The sequence below is a fragment of the Ceratotherium simum genome, chromosome 35, assembly GCF_057802395.1.
Source record: "Ceratotherium simum simum isolate JZ-2026a chromosome 35, ASM5780239v1, whole genome shotgun sequence".
Taxonomy (NCBI): Eukaryota; Metazoa; Chordata; class Mammalia; order Perissodactyla; family Rhinocerotidae; genus Ceratotherium; species Ceratotherium simum.
Genome location: NC_141934.1, coordinates 14,538,171 through 14,555,395, shown reverse-complemented (window position 1 = coordinate 14,555,395; position 17,225 = coordinate 14,538,171). Strand labels below are relative to the sequence as shown.

Sequence of the window (17,225 nt, the reverse complement as noted above, 5' to 3'; positions counted from 1 at the left end):
TGTCATATCAATAAATGAAAATGGGCTAAGCTCTCCCATTAAAATATTCTGTAAAAGGCATTCAGATTGGATCACAAAGCTTAATCCAACTCTATAGTATATGAGTCATGTCTAAACAAAGCAATTCAGAAAGGTTGAAATAAAAGAATTGGGAAAAGTTTCAAGAAAAATGTGAATTAAAAAAGCAGAGATTACCATCTTAATAGATAAAATTGAATCTGCCCCAAAAGTATTAAATATGGCAAAGAAGGATGCAATTCACTCTGAAGATTTAAGGTGTTAATATCTATGTGTTAAATAACATTGCATCACCACTCATAAGGCCAAAGCTATAGGTGCTACAAGAAGAAATAGACTGGAACACATTAGCAGTAGACATCTAATTCATTTCTCTGTCCATGACAGGTACGGTATAGAAGACCTAACTAACATAATTAATGGGGTAGATATAATTGGTATCCACCAAAGTCTGAGTCCTGAAAACAGAGCCACATCTTCTTTTTGCATCCCCATTAAAAAGTCACAAAACTCACCAAAATGACCATAGAATATATCGCAAAGAAAATCTCACTAAAGTCCAAAAAAGCAGAAATCATAGACAGCATTCTCTGAATATAATGCAATAAAACTAGAAATAACAAAATGCGAAAGCACCTATTATCTGGGTGGATAGGTCGAACTCAGCTTTAGGTCAAAGAAAAAAATCAAAGCCAAAATTAGAAAATATCTAGAAAATAATGATGATAAAAATACTACATATTAGAATCTATAGGATATAGCTAAAGCAGTGCTCAGAGAATTCATAGCCTTAATTTTTTTTTTCTGTTTATCAGTATAAAGATTTAAGTCTCTAACTCAAGAAATTAAAAAAAAAAGCAGGAGGAGAATTTTAATAAAGATGAACGCATAAATGAATGAATTAGAAACCAGAAAAGGGTAATTACTAATAAATCGTAAAGATGGATCTTTGGGAAAGGGGGATCAATAACCTCATTAGCTAAATAACCTAATCAAAAAATGGGGGGGGAGCACAAAATATACAATATGAGAAATAAAGGTGAAATAATCATTTAAAAGAATTTAAGTTATTTTGTGCAACTTCATGCAAATAAATTTGCAAACCTAGATAAAATGGACACTTTTCTAGAGAAACGTAATTTACCAAACTCATTCAAGAAGCAGAATGATGAAAACAGATCAATTATTACAGAAGAGATAGAGAACATTATTTAAGAGCTACCCACCCGCCCCAGGTAAATGCAATAGCTCAGACTGTCTCATGAAGGATCAACCAATCTTTAAAGAACGGATAATCCACTTCTACTGAGACTGTTACAAAGCACAGAGAAAGAAGGAAAGCCTCCACTGTCTTTATGAAGCAAGGGTAACACCAATAGCGAAACCCAACAAAAATTGTGCCAAAAAAAAAAAAACGACTAATCTCGCTGATGAAATTGGAAGCAAAACTAAATAAAATAGCAAATCCAATCTTGCAGTATATTATAATGAAATATTCACTGTAACCAAGTGGGATTCAACCAGGAATGCAAGGATAGTTCAACATTAAGAACTCTATATCATTATCCATATTAATAGGTCAAAGGAAAAACGATATGATCATCTTCATCGACACTGAAAAGTCATTTGGTAAAGTTCAACTTCCATTCTTGATTTGTAAAGTTCTTAATAAAACAGGAATAGATGGACACTTATTTAAACTAATGAAAAATCTGCCCTCCAAACCAGCATTTTGTGTAATGGGGAAATCCTAGAAGCTTCACATTAAAGTGAGGGACAAAATCAAGAATGTCTGTTACCACCACTATTATTTTTCCTTGTTCTAGGGACAGTAGCCAACACTATTAAATAAGACAAAGAAATTAAGGTATAAAACTTCCAAAGTAGGAGGTAAAATGATCATTTGCAAATGATATGATAGTATAACTGGAAAACCTAAGAGACTAAATTGGAAAACCATTACAAACAATAAAAGAATTCAGTGAGGTGGCAGGAGTTAATAGCTTTTATATAAACAATCTCCATTTATGGAAGAAAAGACTAGTCAAAAAAGGTTAACTATCCAGAAGTAAACTTAAAAAAATGTGCCAGATCTAAATGAAGCAAATATTAACACATTCCCAAGGGTCACAAAAGGAAGTCTGAAGAAAGGGAAAGTTACACATCAGGTTCTCGGAGGGAAAGACATCATCATAAAAATGTCATTTCTTCCTAAACTATATTTATAAATTTCATGCAATCTCAGTAAAAACACACATAGGACTTTTGTTCTTACCCAGATAAGTTGATTCTATGGTTCAGACAGAAAAACAAACAGAACAGCCAAGGAAATTCTGCGTGGGGAAATGATGATTAACAAGGAAGAAGCACCGGCAAATACTAAAAGGTGTTTACACACACTACAACATGGATGGATCTTGAAAACATGACGCTAAGTGAAAGAAGCCAGTCACGAAAGGCCACGTACTGAATGATTCCCTTCTTATAAAAGTCTAGAACGGAGGAATCTATAGAGACAGAAGCAGGTAGGGGGATAAGGGCGTGACTGCTAATGGGTAAGGGGTTTCTTCCTGAAGTGATAAAAATGCTCTATAATTGACTGTGGTGATGGTTGCAAAATTTTGTAAATATACCAAAAACCATGGAATTGCACACTTCAAATGGGTGGATTGTGTAGTGTGTGAATTATATCTCAATAAAGCTGTTAAAATTTTTAAAAATGTATTCTAACTCTACAACAATTAAAACAGTATTGCACAGACACTTGAATATACTTGGAGCCACACCTCACATTTCACACCAGATAAATTACAGAACAATCAGAGATCATATATTTTAAAAGTTAAACCATAAAAGAACTAGAAGCAACCTTAGGGAGCTGGTTCGTTTGTTTCTTTAAATAACCTCAGTCTGAGGAAGGACATTCTAAGTATGATACAAAATCCAAAGACCATAAAAGGAAATACAAATTTCACAGAGAAAATCTCCCCATGGCACAATCAAAGAAAAATGACAAATTGGGGAAAACATCTGCGATTCATGACAGACAGAGAGCTACTTCCATCATATACAAAGAGCTCCTACAAATCAATAAAGACAAGAACCCGATTGGAAAAAAGGACCAAGGAGACGCATAGATAAGTCAGTCAGACCATGTCTATCAAAATTACAAGTGCACATACCTTTGATCTAGAATTTCCACTTCTAGAAATTTATCCTATAGTTCTGTTCACACCTTTGGGACACATACACAGTTGTTATTGCTGCATTGCTTGTAATGGCAACAGGTTGGGTATGGTTCTACTTAGGGGACTGGTCAAATAAATTATGGATCATCCTTGCTATGGAAAACTATAGGGCAAAAGAATGAGGAGGCTCTTTAGCTGTTGACATACAGGACGTATTGCTGAGTGAGAAAGTGAGGTGCAGGACAGTGTGTACACACGTATTTGCTGGGATGTGCGTAAAACATTTCCTGGGAGGACACACAGGGAGCTGACAACACGGCTGCCTCTGACAGGAGACCGGGCTGGGCAACAGTGGGGAGAGAGACGCTTTTGCCTGTACGCCCCTTTATTCCTCTTGAATACTGGACCACAAGAATGTATTACCATGTCTAAAGCCAAATCCATATTAAAAAAGAAAAAAAGCAACAGTGTAAGCAGAATGGTAAATGTCAACTGATGCTGTGCTACAAGACAGAGGCGATAGGGAGGGGTGGGGACTGTGGTGAACTGGAGATGGGTGTCCCCTTTAAAGAGGCTATAGTTCAGTTCCAACCAACAGCTGCAGTATGGGAACACAGGCCTACTTACTAGATCCTCTGATTTTTTTTCAAGAGACACTAGAAATCCAGAGTTTTATACAAATCTCCCTGTTTTTAAATGTTTCTAAATACTTTAGATGTTTTAAAAACCCTACGGTGGTCAAAAATAATCAGATCAGAGGGTTTGGGATTCCTGTCCTAGGTGGTCAAGGAGGACAGACCCTTGGAGGTCACCAAGTCCAGCTCCCTAATTTGACACATTGAAAGAGGAAGGCCCAGAGAGGGAAAGGACATGCCCGAGATCACACAGCGAATCAGGCCCCGAGCTGGGATCCCATTCAGGACCATTTGCTTCCGCCGTTATCCTGCTTTCTGCTAATGCAGGAAAATGATGGTGAGTGAGACATGGCTCATGGTGGGGGGTACAGTGCTGGTAGTGGTCAAGAAGGCTGCTGGGAAGAAGGTCACGCCCAGTGGGAGTCGGCTGGACAAAGGGAGTGGGTGCCATGGTGGGGGAGGGTCCCCAGGGAGGCCGCACAGCGTGGGCAAAGGCCTAGAAGAACTCGGAGAGTTCAAGACAAGGTCGTGGTGGGTGGACATGCTGGAGGGTGGATGGCATTCCCTGCCTGGTGGGAAAAGCGTGGTGTGTCCAGGAACAGAGAGAAAGTCCCCATGGGCTCAGAGTGGGCAGAGGGAGGGGAGGGCTGACGGGGAGGGGCCGGGGAGGCATGCAGGGTATATGCAGGGCAAGGGTGCCCACTCACACTTGCGCAGCTCCAGGCTCTTGCTCGGGCAGGCCAGGTGTTGGCCCGGTGGGTTCTGGGTCCTCTGCAGACAGGCCAGCATGGCTGAGCTGGGGGCCCACGGTGGGGCGCGCTCTGCGGCGGGATCCCTGTGAGGAAGGAGATGAGGTGCTCGTCACATGGGGCTGTGCCACGCCCCCTCCCACTTCCCCAGCTGCAAGTCGCTGCCAGCAGCCTCCCTCCCCGCTATCCTGCAGAACATTGGAGACTTTAAAGCAGACACCCTTTCTCCCTTATTTGACAGATGCGGAGATCAAGGCCCAGAAACATCAAGAGGCTCATCTGTGGCCTCACAGGAAAGAAGAGAATCCAGGTCTTTTGAGTGGTAGACTTCCCCTGTGACCAGACATGCCCTGGCCCTGCTCAGCATGCAGGTCACCTCCTTCAAGGGGCTTCCCTGACGCCCCCAGCCTGGTCAGATCCTCACCCCCGCCGTGTTCCCTCAGCAGGCTGTCTTTCCTGCAGTGGTGGCCTCCAGCTCTCTTGTAACCAACTGTGAACAGATCTGCAGCGCCCCCTTCAGCCTTGAGCTCATCCAGGGCCAAGACCTCATTGGGTCATCTTTGGAACTGACACGGAGGCTGCCCAGAAACTGCCAGTAGGCGAATGGGTTCCAGTTTATTGAAGTGCTGGTCTGCCCCTGGCCTGGGGCGTTCTCACAGCACCTCTGGAGGGGAGATGTCCAGGATGCCAGCCCTGGGAGAACAAGGGGTGCTCCCATCCTGACCCGTGCTGAGCCTTAAGCCCTGAGTCCAAGCCCCAAGGGTCACCGGGGCTCCCTGAGTGAGCTCCCTACCCCAAACGGAGAGGGCAGGGCCACGGAAGGCAGCTCTGCCCTGCCAGGCGGGGCAGAGGTCTCCCATGGGTGGCAGCTCAGATGCGGCTCCAGACAGGTCCACATTTGCTTGCTCACCGGAGTCAGATGCCCAGCGTTCGTTCACAGGGAAACTCACATTTCCATCTTCACAAAACCCACCTTCCCAGAACCCAGGGCCCCTGAGGAGCCTGATGACACAGGCCAGGCCTGCTCTGGAGGCCCCTGGGAGAGAGTGGGAGGTTCCCAGCCAGGCCCCTCCCTCCCTCTTCCCGGTAAGGAGAAGGCAGCCCAGATGTGAGTTCAACCCTGGACACCCCCGATGTCCACCCAGCCGGGCACCCCTTCCCCACCACCTCCTGACCCCACCCTACCCCAGCCCCAAGTCCTGAGCAGCCAGGCTGGGCCAGCTCCATCCTCGGGCTGGTTTTAAGACAGAAGGAGCAGACAGAGGAGGGGGTGTGTGTTTAAGGGGAAGAAAGGGAAGTTATTTAATACTAAACAGGTGTCTGGAGCCCTAAATTCTGCTCTTTCTTCTAATAATGAAGTATTCATGAGGAAAAGCCTTTTTTCACTACTTTCTTAAGATACTAATTTCACAACAAGCTCCTTGTTACAGCGCAATTATTCCAATCTTGTATTTCCCGAGACGGGTGCAGCCTCCTGTCTGTCCTGGCCTCTCGGTAAATGAGAGACAGTCGCGTAACCACCTTTCATTATGCTCTATTTTACTCTCAGCAAAGGTACCCTGAAAGAAATGATTTACCCTGAAAGGGACTTTTATTCAGTTTCGAAACCAATTTTCTCCTATTACTGTCTCAAAAAAAAAAAAAAAAAAAGAGAGAGTAGGGGATGGATGGGGGAGGGGAGTGGTTCTCATCCCCCTCCCCCCAACTCGCCAGCCTTAACGCAGCCATGCAATAAAAGCTGCAGTATCCACTTCCCGGCTTTGATTTCTGGTAATTTTAAAATACGCCATTACAATCAGGCAGAAATTATACAGTTTAAAAAGGGAATGAAGTGGCGCTTATGGCGGGGATGGAAGCCCTTGACTGTGGAGTGAGGCGCCGCTCCTTGGGGACGGGGGACGTGAGCGGCGGTGGCAGCAGGGCTCGCTGGGGCTCTGTAGGACACACCTGCACACGTGGGCACACTCTGCCCTGCTTGGACACCCGGGGACAGGCGGACACGCCGCCCCCCATGCTCGGCATCTGCGTGCCCGTGCATGCTCACCACATACGTTCTCCTGCAGGTGGGCACACCACCGTCACACCCTTGCTCACAGCGTGTGACACGCCCTCTGGCCCCCTCTCACCCACGTGAAGGCAGTGTACGGGGACACACGATCGTGTGCACACCTGGAAGGTAAGAAGAGGCCTGCAGCCGCCCCGACAGCCGGGCCTCTCTCCCTCGCTCCAGCCCAGGGCAGCGTCCACCTCTCACGGCTCTGACGCAGGGGTTGGGGGACAGCGGGGAGAGCCGGGGAAGGCCGGCCGGCTGCAGGGCCCAAGCCTCTCCCTGCACAGATGGGAGGCCCAAGCCTGAGGGAAGCAGCACCCTGCCCAGGGCCACCCAGCAGGCAGGGGCTGGGTGAGCCTGCCCTCACCACTGGGCTGCACTGCTGCCCACAGGCCACGGCCGCACTGGGCCAGGAAGAAGGGAGCCAGTGACCTGGTGCCCTGAGACCTGGGCGGGAAGCCTGGAACCTCCTCCATCCCTAGTGCCTGCTGTGTGACCCCAGGGGAGCTACTGCCCCTCTCTGGCCTTGTAAAAGCAGCTCCATGATCCCTCCCAGGTCACGTTTCTCCAGCGTCCTGGCCATGCCCAGCCCCACCATGGGAGGTCCTCCCCAACTCTGGCCTTTCACCGGTGCCGGGGCCCAGAAGCCCTGCCTCTCTCCAGGCCCCCACAACACCCCAGGGCCCATATACCCTCAGATGTGTTGCAGGTGGAAAGCGCAGGCTGGGGGCTGCAGTGGTTATGGGGTGAGGGGCAGGCTGCTTTTCCTGGGGCCTCTCCTGACCCCATCAACCGCCCTCCCAGTGGGGCTCCTGTTTTCAGAGTGCTCTGATGGTGGACGCACGGGCAGCTCTGGGACCCAAGAGAGGTCACCCGCCCCAGCTCAGGGGGCCACAGAGGACTCCCCGAGGAGACGTTATCCACGTTAAGGCCTCAACTCAGCTTTTCTGGTGCAACCGCCTGATCTTTTATGTCATCCCTCGTTTCTGGAGGACCAGCAGGCAGGGCCCTGCAGCCTCAGAGACTGTCTTCACTTGGAGAGCAGGGACTTCTCTCTCTGCACCCCTAATCCCCCTAACTCGCTGCCCATTCTCCCAGGAACCCTGTGCCCTGCTGCTGGGACAGGTGGGGGTCCAGTGTGTGAGGGGGGCAGGAGCCAGCCCAGCACGAGGATGCGTGGACTGCCACCTCCAGTTTCTGTATCGTCCTGTTATCTACAAACACGACCAAGTCAGACCCCTCTCCTTGGCCTTAAAACTCTCTGGCCTCAGAATAGAGCCCAACACTCTTTGCCTGGCCCTCACGACCCCCACGACCTGCCCCCCTCCCACCCCCATCTCTCCTAGCCCTCTCTCCAAACCTTTATCTGTGCTGGGCCCTGATCCATTTCAACTCAGACTCGGGCTCAGCTCTCCCCTCCTCTGGGCATCCCCCCTCACAGCCCTCATCACACAGATCGTAATCGCCAGTGTTCATGTTTGTCTCTCTCCACTGGACTGTGAGTTTCTCATGGGCAAGGACCATGTCTTATTTGTCTCTCTCTCCCCAGTGCCTGGCAAAGAGTAATCATTTAATAAATAGGTGTTGAATGAATGGCTGAATTGGTTATTGTCAGATGAAGTGACCGAGGCCCAGAGAAGCCAAGCGTCCTGCCCAAGGTCACACAGCAAGCTGGAGACAGGACTGGAGCAAGTGCCTAGAACACTCATGATCTTCCCATGACCCCACCCTGCCCCCTCTCTGCTTGGCACTTTCCCATCTGCAGAAAGCCAGCCCCTCGGGGGCCCCCTCCACCCCAACTCATTACTCCCCCAGCCAGGGACCATCCTGGGAGAGTTGCTCATTTTGAAACCCTATCTGCAAATCAGGCTGTTTATAAGCCCAAGGTCTTTTGTGACTTTAATAATAAAAAAGGGAGGAGGAAGGGGGAAATGTCACAAGCCTCAATGATTAGAATGCTTTGGCACCGGCCCTGACATGGGGGCTGATAAGACACCTTATCTCTGAGGCACCCCTAGGAAAGGTCCCCTCCACCAGATAACGCCCCCAGCTGTCGATATGCCCTTTCATAGCTGAGGATTTAGATAAAGGAAATGTGACAGGGGAGGGGAAGGAAAGGAAGGAACTTTCCAAGTCCGAGGAGGAATTGAGTCTGTGCTGCTCGTCTTGGCAGAACAATGTGTAGGAGAAGGACATCTAAAAGCTGTCTTTATTTTTATCAAAAGAACAAGGAATTGGGGCCTTTGGCCCTGCCTGCCTTTTGTCATTTCTCCCTGCCTGTCTGGCTGCAGAGGGCGTTAGGGGGCTCCCCCAGGCCAGTGGGAGGGGGGAGCTCGAACATACAATGCACACCTTAGTACTAATAATAGCACACACATTTACTGAATGCCCCCCTGTGCCACGCCCCATGTGCACCCTGTCCTATGCCCCCTGCAACCTCCCAGCAGCCTCTGTGGAGAGTTCTGCTTTTAGCCCCATTTCACAGATTAGGAAATGGTCACAGAGAGGGGAAGTGATCTGCACAAGGTCACAGAGCTTTTAGGTGGCAGAGCCCCAGGGTGTCAACCCCAGCCAGGGCCTGTACCCCTAGCCTCACACCATAGGGCACCCACCCCTGGCTCCATCGTGGTGAGGGCCCATCAGCCCTCAGCTCCCTGTCAGCTGGGCAGGAAGGAGCAGAAGTGAAGGTCTGCTTCTCTCCAATGCCGGAGTCTACTTTGATTCTATTCCGGGAGGGGCTGCGATCACAGAGAGGCAGAGGAGAGGAGGGGGAGGAGGAGGAGGGGTTCCTAGGAGGCCACTTATTCATCCTATAAACATTCATGGAGGACAACACTGAGGCCTCTGTCGGGCAGCACAATACTCAGATGAATAAAGCCCAGGCCCTAGCTCTTTGGGGAATGGCTTTGAGGTGGCTGTCATTTACCCACCTATTCACTCACTCACTCACTCATTCATTTACTCAGGCAAGCAGGCAGCAAACACTCCCTGAGCATTTTTTGGGGGCCAGCCCCATGCCATGTGCTGGAGTTTGGAAATCGGTAAGAATGTCCTGCCAAAAGGGAACATCCGACGAGACTGACTTCCCACTGCAAATCCAGCCCCTTAGAAATGCACTTTCCTGGCCTCTCCCTCCGGCCTCTGAGATCTCCCTGAAGCAGCAGGTGGGCGGAACATTCTCTCGTGCATCCCGTAGGTCAGTAGTCAGCCCCTCGTCATGGCAGAATGCAAGGACGTACCTGGGCTCCACAGCAAGGCGACGCTGTGACCCCGTGAAGGCCATGGGCTGTGCCACTTCCAGCCCCGTCCTTCTCTCCCTGCTCTGTGGCTCTACTCAAGGCCAAAGACTGGCTGGGGTTTGGAGGGGAAGGTCACGCCAGGCCCTTCCTGGCATCCAATAGGACTAGGAGTTCAGAGAGGAGGGCTGGCCCTGGTGGCCTCAGGGTGGCCCCTGCCAGGCGGGGCCAAACACCGGGGTTCTGAGTGGCTGAGTGACCTTGCGGAAGTCACGGTCCCTCTCTGAGCCTCAGTTTCCGTCACTGAATTGACAGGGAGTGGCCCTTCCAGCTTGGACATGAGGGGATGTTTTGATTTGGTTTTCAAACACAATCCAGTGCAGTGTGTCCAGCTGTGTACAGGACACAGGGCTAGGTCCTCGGCCTGCTGACACTCAAAAGGCGTTCTAGTGCAGTCCGTCCTTGAGGGATTTACAATCTTGAGTGGGAACGAGACAGGAAGCTGGAAGAACCCAGCAGTTCATGTAAAGCGCTGAGTGGACCATTAGGAGACACCTGCTATTCCCTGGGGAGGGGCAGGAGTCCCCTCCCCCCCACGGTTCTCACCTCCATCCCCCTTGCTGTACTTGCAGCCTCCTTCTCCTCCACCCTGTCCTGGCTCTAGAGCCTGTCCCCAAATGCAGGGAAGAATCTGAAGTGGTGGCGGGAGGCCCAGGGCCTGGGGAGGGGCATGAGCACTGGACAAGGAGCCTGGGAGAGCTGGGGTCAGATCCTGGCTGTGTGGGTCACAGCCCCCTGAGTGGGTCACTTCTCTGTATTGGTCCCCACCACCTGGAGCTGGGCCAGCACAAAGCCTCAGAAAGCTCAGTACCCCCTAAACAGCGAGGGACAGGATTTGCCTGCCCTTGGCAGGACAGAAGGACGGAGGGACCCTTGCCCAGGAGTGCCACGGGCAATCTGGGTGCACAGCCCTCCCCCACGACAGAAGGATCCACTGTCTCTCTTTCTTCCCCTCCTGTCTCTATCCCTGTCCCTCACTCCATCTGCCTCCTTGTCCTGGTGTTTCCTTTCTCCTTTCCTGCTGTCTCCTTTCTCACTCTCTTCCTGACCCCACTCTCCCCTACCACCACCCCCCCACTCTCTCTGCAAGGCAGCCAGAATAGAAGCCCACCACTTCCCCCTCCAGCCGCTCCCTCCCCCATCCTTGTTCTGAGCCCGAGGCCTTCCAGGGGACCCTGTTAATAATTAAATGTTAATCTAAAAAGCAATTTGAGCTGCGGCTAGGCAGATCTGGTTAGAGATTACATTAGCATGGAGGAGGCGAGGGTAATTTTCTTTAACCCCTCTCCTGATCTCTCAAGCCCGGGAATCTTCCAGTCACACTGGCACTGCTGATTAAACCGGCGCAGGGCTTGGCTGTGGATGAGGGGCCTGTGAAAAGTGATTATTTCCCACTGCATTTGGGCCTCAGCACCAGAAGGGGATTTTCACTCTTTTTTTAAGGTGAGGATGGGGGGCCACTGCCCCCTTCAACAGGAGGCCTCATCTACTGCCAAGGATTGGCGCTGCAGCCATCCTACCCCCACAGGCCAGAGGTCTCTGGAAAAAGCAAGTCCGCCACGGAGCATACCTGGCTCCCTCTGTTCCCAGGACAGAGACGCCACACCTCTCCACTCAGTCCTCACAGACTGTTCCTAGCACCTTGTCTGGGCCTGGCGCTGAGCAGGGCACCGGAGCCACAGATGCTGCTAGTTCTGGGCTGCAGGGGAGACCAAAAAGTGAACCCACAATTACGAACTCTAGATGGCAGGAGGCAGGGTCCCGAGGCGGGCATCCCTCAAGACATGCCTCTCACCGCCACAGGGCAGGTCTTTGCCCACCCCTTCTGCTTGTATGCCCTTCCCACATCTCTACCCCTTGAAATTCTACTCGGCTTTCAACCGGAGCCCAGGTTCCGCAAGGGCTTCTCAGAGACATAAAGGTGCTTGATAAATGTTTGATGACTAATCGGATGAATGGAGAGCCCCGTGTGGCTCTCCCTGATCTCTCCCTCCGCGGGTTCACGGTGCTACGACCAGTGCTGGTGTATAGTAAGTCCTCAGGAAACCGTCCCCTGAAGGCAGGATGGGCGAGAGGCCGGCCCAGGGAGTCGGGGCAAGGCGGGGGTCGGGAAGTGTCCGACGGAGACACAGGGCTGCCCTCTGGGAGTGGGCGGCTGTCCCGGGGCCCTTCAGCACCACGGCCAGCTCCCAGCAAGGCGCCCTGGCGAAAGGGGCGGGGCCGAGCGGGAGCGTGGTGACGTCAGTCGCCATGGGACCCACTCACCGTTAACTGCCCTGGGCAGCACTCGAAACTCTGGAGGCGACATGACAATTTAAGCACCTACTGTGTGCCAGGCCCTGTGTTAGATGCTGAGGCAGTGACAGACCCTTAAGGGAGGGGGGCGTCGGAGGGGCAATTACAAGGCAGGGTGATAAGTGGTAGCCATGATGGGGCCACCTTACCTAGCCTGGGGGTGTCAAGACGGAAGGGGGCTGCCTCTGAGAAGGGTGACAGTATTGTATCCCGGGCTTCGGAGCCAGATGCCTTAGCTTTGTCCCTTAACTAACTCCCAGCATTATCCTTTAGCTCTGTGGCCTTGGGCAAATCCTTTCTTGTCTCTGAGCCTCAGTTTCCTCGTCTGAAAAAGAGGTTAATTCCTTGCCACGCATTAGCACAAATAAAGTGCTAGGGCCATAGCGGTAACGCGCTAAGTGGTAGGCGTTATTTGCAGCGGTTATGATGATTATCAACAAGTGGGCAGGAAATAGCCACGTGAAGGCAGCAGCAGGAGGGGGTCCCAAGCAGAGGACCGCACAGGCAAGCGTATAGAGACCTGAAAGAAACTGGTGAGTGTGTAGAACTTGAAGCAGCTCCAGGTTGCTGGGAAGGAACCCTCTTGGTGAGTAATCGAGAGCACCCCATCTGTGCGAGGCCAGGCAGGGTCACCAGGACAGAGGGGACAGGGCAGGGACCCCCAACCTCAAGGCAGAAGATCTGTTTCCTGTGGACCAGTGCTGGTTCAGGGCAGGGAAAGGCTAAGAGAAGGTGCTGGGTGGACGGGTGGCTCATATGAAGGCTCGAAAGCTGCCCCCTCCAGTGATGGGGCGAGGGGGCAGTCGTTACCACTGGCAACAGACCTGGCTGGCCCTCTCCCACAGCCAAGGTGCCCCCACCAGGGGCAGTACTTAGGGAGTGAATGGGGGGCTCATTCTTATGCAAATGAGCCTTCCAGAAGACCTAGCTGGGGGAGCAAAGCCCCCAAATCTCAGCTTCCCTGAGAGCCAGGTCCCAAGGTGGGAAGTCTGGGGCTGGCCTGATTGTACAAGTCATTAGAAGCTTCCCCTCTCCTAGTTCCGGCCTTGGCTCTTTAATGACAGCAACCGGGGTGGGGGAGGGGTGCGGGGGGTGATGCCAGGAATCAATACTGAAGTCATCAGTGCTAATGGGGGCTGCTATAATGGGGGCTAGGGAGCTCAGTGGAAAGGCCTCAACCTCATATTTTTGGAGGAGGTGACAGAACCTTCCTGGAGGAGCAACACATAAGCAAAGACCAAAAGGACAGTGGGCCTTACCAGATGATTCGGGGATAATGGGTCTGGAGGAGGGAACATTGCGTGCAAAGCGCAAAGGTGAGACCCAGCGTGGAGCTGGGAGGGGCTGGGTGCTCCCAGCCATCCTCTGGCCTACTCTCCCTGCCCCCCTCCTCGGTTCCTGCACCCACAGTTCAGGGTTAACTCCGCAGCGGAGAAGGAGAAAATCTAATAATCAGAGCAATAATCGAAGCTAGTTTTTATTTTTAGCGTTCCCCATGGGCTCAGCACTTTACGACATCACCTCATTTAACCCACCCCACGCTCAGCAGAAAGAGACGATTACCAAGGTTGGTGCACCTGGGAGGAAACCGAGCCCGAGGCGGAAGGGGCTGTCCAGGGCCATGGGCCGGTTGGTGGAGGGGGCAGGAGAGCCCAGCAGAAGACGGGGGCCTGGGCCAGCAGGCTTGAGGATTAGACCCGTGGGGAGAGGAGGAAGAGGAGAAGACTGGGCCCCAGGCAGGAATAGCTAGGAGCGCTCAGGAGACAGAAGCCGAGGTGGGGAGGGTGCAGGGGAGTGGATAAAAGTGGCTGGTGAAGGCTGGTCTTGACTTTTAGCCTGAAGCCAAGGCTAACAGATGCTTCTGGGGGTCAGGCTGGCATAGAAATGAGTGGAGGCTTCCAGGTAGGGGCGGGGAAACAGGACAGGACACTGAGGCCCAGCAACAGCGCTAACATATATATATATATTAACCCCCAAGAGCCAAACCCCACTCATGCGTGGGCCAGGGCTCCGGGTCACGCTTGGCTGTGAGCTGGGCTGCGGGGTGCAGGGTCTCTGAGCCCTTTTCTGGTGAATGAGCTCCCTCTGTGTCATCTGGCCGCAGGGCACCGTGATTTTAGAGCTGGGGTGCAGGGGCCAGACTACCTGGGTTCAAACCCCAGCTCTGCCACAGCCTGGCTCTGTGACTGTGTCTGTCTCCGGGGAGTTTGGTTTTTCTTCTTTGTGCTTCTCTGTATTTCTGATTTTCCTACAGTGAACCTGCATCACTTCTGTTTTTTTAAAATAACTTTTCGAAAGGGATTTCAACCACTGACGCCCTGGAGACGAGGAGCTGGGCGCACTGTAAATTCACTGACATGACGGGGGCAGCTGCTCAGGGAGGAGGCGGTGGTGGCCAGGGAAGGTGGGGATGGCTGGGGAGAGGGGCAGAGAACGGGAAGGCCCAGAGGCTTCGAAATCCAGGAGCTGAGGGAAGCAGTGAGCTTTCTGGGGAGCCAGAGCTGGTCTAGCCACCCTGCAGCAGGTCCTGTCAGGGACTCTTCTACAACAGACCCCTACTCCGACCACACGCCCTGTCACCTCCTGGCCTCCACATGGGCCCCTTCACCATATTGTCCACCCCACAGCGGCCAGGTTGAGCTTTTCCACGTGGAACTCACTTCCTTCCCCACTCAGAACTCCTCCACTGGCTTCCATAGCATTTCTAACAACATCCTCTGAGGCCCTGTGTGAACCTCTTCCCCACTCCTTCCCCACACTGTCCCTCTCCCCTTGCTCACCCTGGTCCTCTAATAGGCCAACCTTGCTCTCACCCCAGGGCCTTTGCACTTACAGTTTTGCCTCTACCTAATACTCTACACCAATGCTCTCCAATAGAAATATAATTATAAATTTTCTAGTACCCATGGGAAATTATGTTTAATAATATATTTTATTTAATCCAATACATCCAAAATAGTATTATTTCAATATGTAATCAATATTCAAAAATTACTAATATAAATACTAAGACTTTGACATCTGGGGTGGATTTTACACTTACAGGACATCTCAGTTCAGACTGGGTAGCTCTCCATGCCAGCTCCGTCTCCTTATTTATGCCTCAACTCAAATATCACCTCCTCCAAGAGGCCCTCCTTGATCACCCCGTCTAAATCAGCAACGCTCTGCCCTGGCCACTGTCCCATCACCACTGTAGTTCCTTCATTGTCATTACCACTCTGAAATTATCTTATTGATAAATGGTTTAGCATTTGTCTCTACTGGAGCACGGACTCTGCTGTCTTGGCACACTGGCACACACAGTAGGTGCTTTGGGTCGGCAGGTAGTAGAGGATGAGGATGGGGGTGGCAGCCTGGGGCGCTTGTCCACCTACCTCATTCCCAACTCTACTCTCAGTGACAAGCGGCAGAGGCCTGTGTGTGTGTGTGTGTGTGTGTGTGTGTATGCACATGCGTGGGGGACGTGCACACACACACATAAAGACGCCCCCAGCTCTCCCCGCCGCTTCTGAAAAGCAGGCCCAGAAGATGGGCCTCCTTTCAAAATCAGCCCGGTGCAGAAAAACGGCTGTGACAGCACAAAGCCGAGATTGAATCAGCGACGGGCCCGACTGCCTGGTGACGGTTACAAATGATCTGATGTGGAAAAGACGGGATCAGATGTGTGCAGAACAACGGCTGCTCCGAGCCCCCACATGCCAGACAATGGGCTGCTGGGCGGGCGGGCGGGCAGGTGGCTCCCAGAGGCCGAGGCCAGAACGTGCCGATCAGCTTGGGGCCCAGGATGCTCTCTGCATGAAGTGGGCCCTTCCTTGGGGCCAGGCCCTGGGCTCGGCCATGTCCATGCACCAGCTCACTCACATAAGCCCTGCCTGACCGGGAGGGTCATTCATGCAGGGTGAACTCAGACACTCCCCAGCACCTGGGAAGAATGTCCCCATCATGAGACCAAGTGCTTAGCTCTGGGCAGCTGGATGATGGCTGAATTTTTCTTCATCAGACTTGTCATTTCCAAATACCAAAAGATGAATATTACTTTTGTAATGGGGGAGGAAACAGAACCTTCTCTCTACTTCTTGCACCCCACCAGCCCCTAACTTCTGCTCTCTGAGCCTCAGAGGGGTGAGCAGGAGGGAGCCATGCCCGCTGCCACTCATAGCTCCACGACAGCCACTGGAACTGGCTCCTACCCTACTCCCAAGGGGCAGGGCGGGGGTCTGAACCTGAGTGTGAGACTCCCAGGCTCTCAACCACCTGGTACTGAATGTCATCTTACTGTAACCCTCTTCACAGCCCTGTGCGAGGCGACTGGGTCCAGAGAGACTGCGTGGCTTGCCCAGGGGTGCACAGCAGTGAGGCAGCCGAGCCTGGGGCCTCGCAGACCCATCTCTAGTCTCTTCGTACTCCAAGGTCAGGCACATAGTAGATGCCCTGAGTGGTCGGCATGACTATAGGCCAGGAGGCTGATGCCAAAGGGGCGTCCTGAGGCCAGTGAAGTTAGCCCTCTCCCACCACCCCCAGGACGGCGTCCCACTCGTCCTCACTCTCCAGACCTGCGAGGCACTGCCCCCTTCGGCCCCTGACCAGCAGCATCCAGGAACGGCCAAACAGCACCACAGCTGAAGCACAAACCCAGGACTGCTGGGTTCAAATCCAGGCTCTGCCACTTACCAGCAGGACTCTCTTAAGTCACTGAGACCCCTGAGGCCTCAGTTTCTCCACCTAAAAACTGGGGCTAGACTCTGCAGCTTCCTCACTGGCCGTGGTGAGGACCAAGCCTGATGACGTGTATATTGAGCGTAGCCACTCGCTCAACGGCAGGGACCACTCTCACTGCTGCCCTCTTAGCTCCTTGAAATCTACTGTCCACTGGGTGCCCGCTGTGCCACCACGTTCACCCTTAGCTTTCACCATCCTAGGCCAGAGGTGACAGCTAGGGGCTTAGAGAGGTGAAGGGATTGGTCCGTGGTCACGCAGAGCAGGAGGAGGGG

The 17,225-nt window shown here is 52.1% G+C and overlaps 1 protein-coding gene across 2 annotated transcripts in view; it reads right to left on the bottom strand.

Annotated features, from left to right (window-relative positions):
- Positions 1 to 17,225, bottom strand: part of FAM222A (family with sequence similarity 222 member A) — a 54,867-nt gene that overhangs the window by 21,517 nt on the left and 16,125 nt on the right. For both annotated transcript variants that reach the window (XM_004429880.3, XM_087424084.1), the window contains exon 2: positions 4,549 to 4,676. In XM_004429880.3, coding sequence (XP_004429937.1) covers positions 4,549 to 4,630 — 82 coding nt within the window. In that variant the 5' untranslated portion in view covers positions 4,631 to 4,676. The remainder of the gene's footprint in view (positions 1 to 4,548; positions 4,677 to 17,225) is intronic.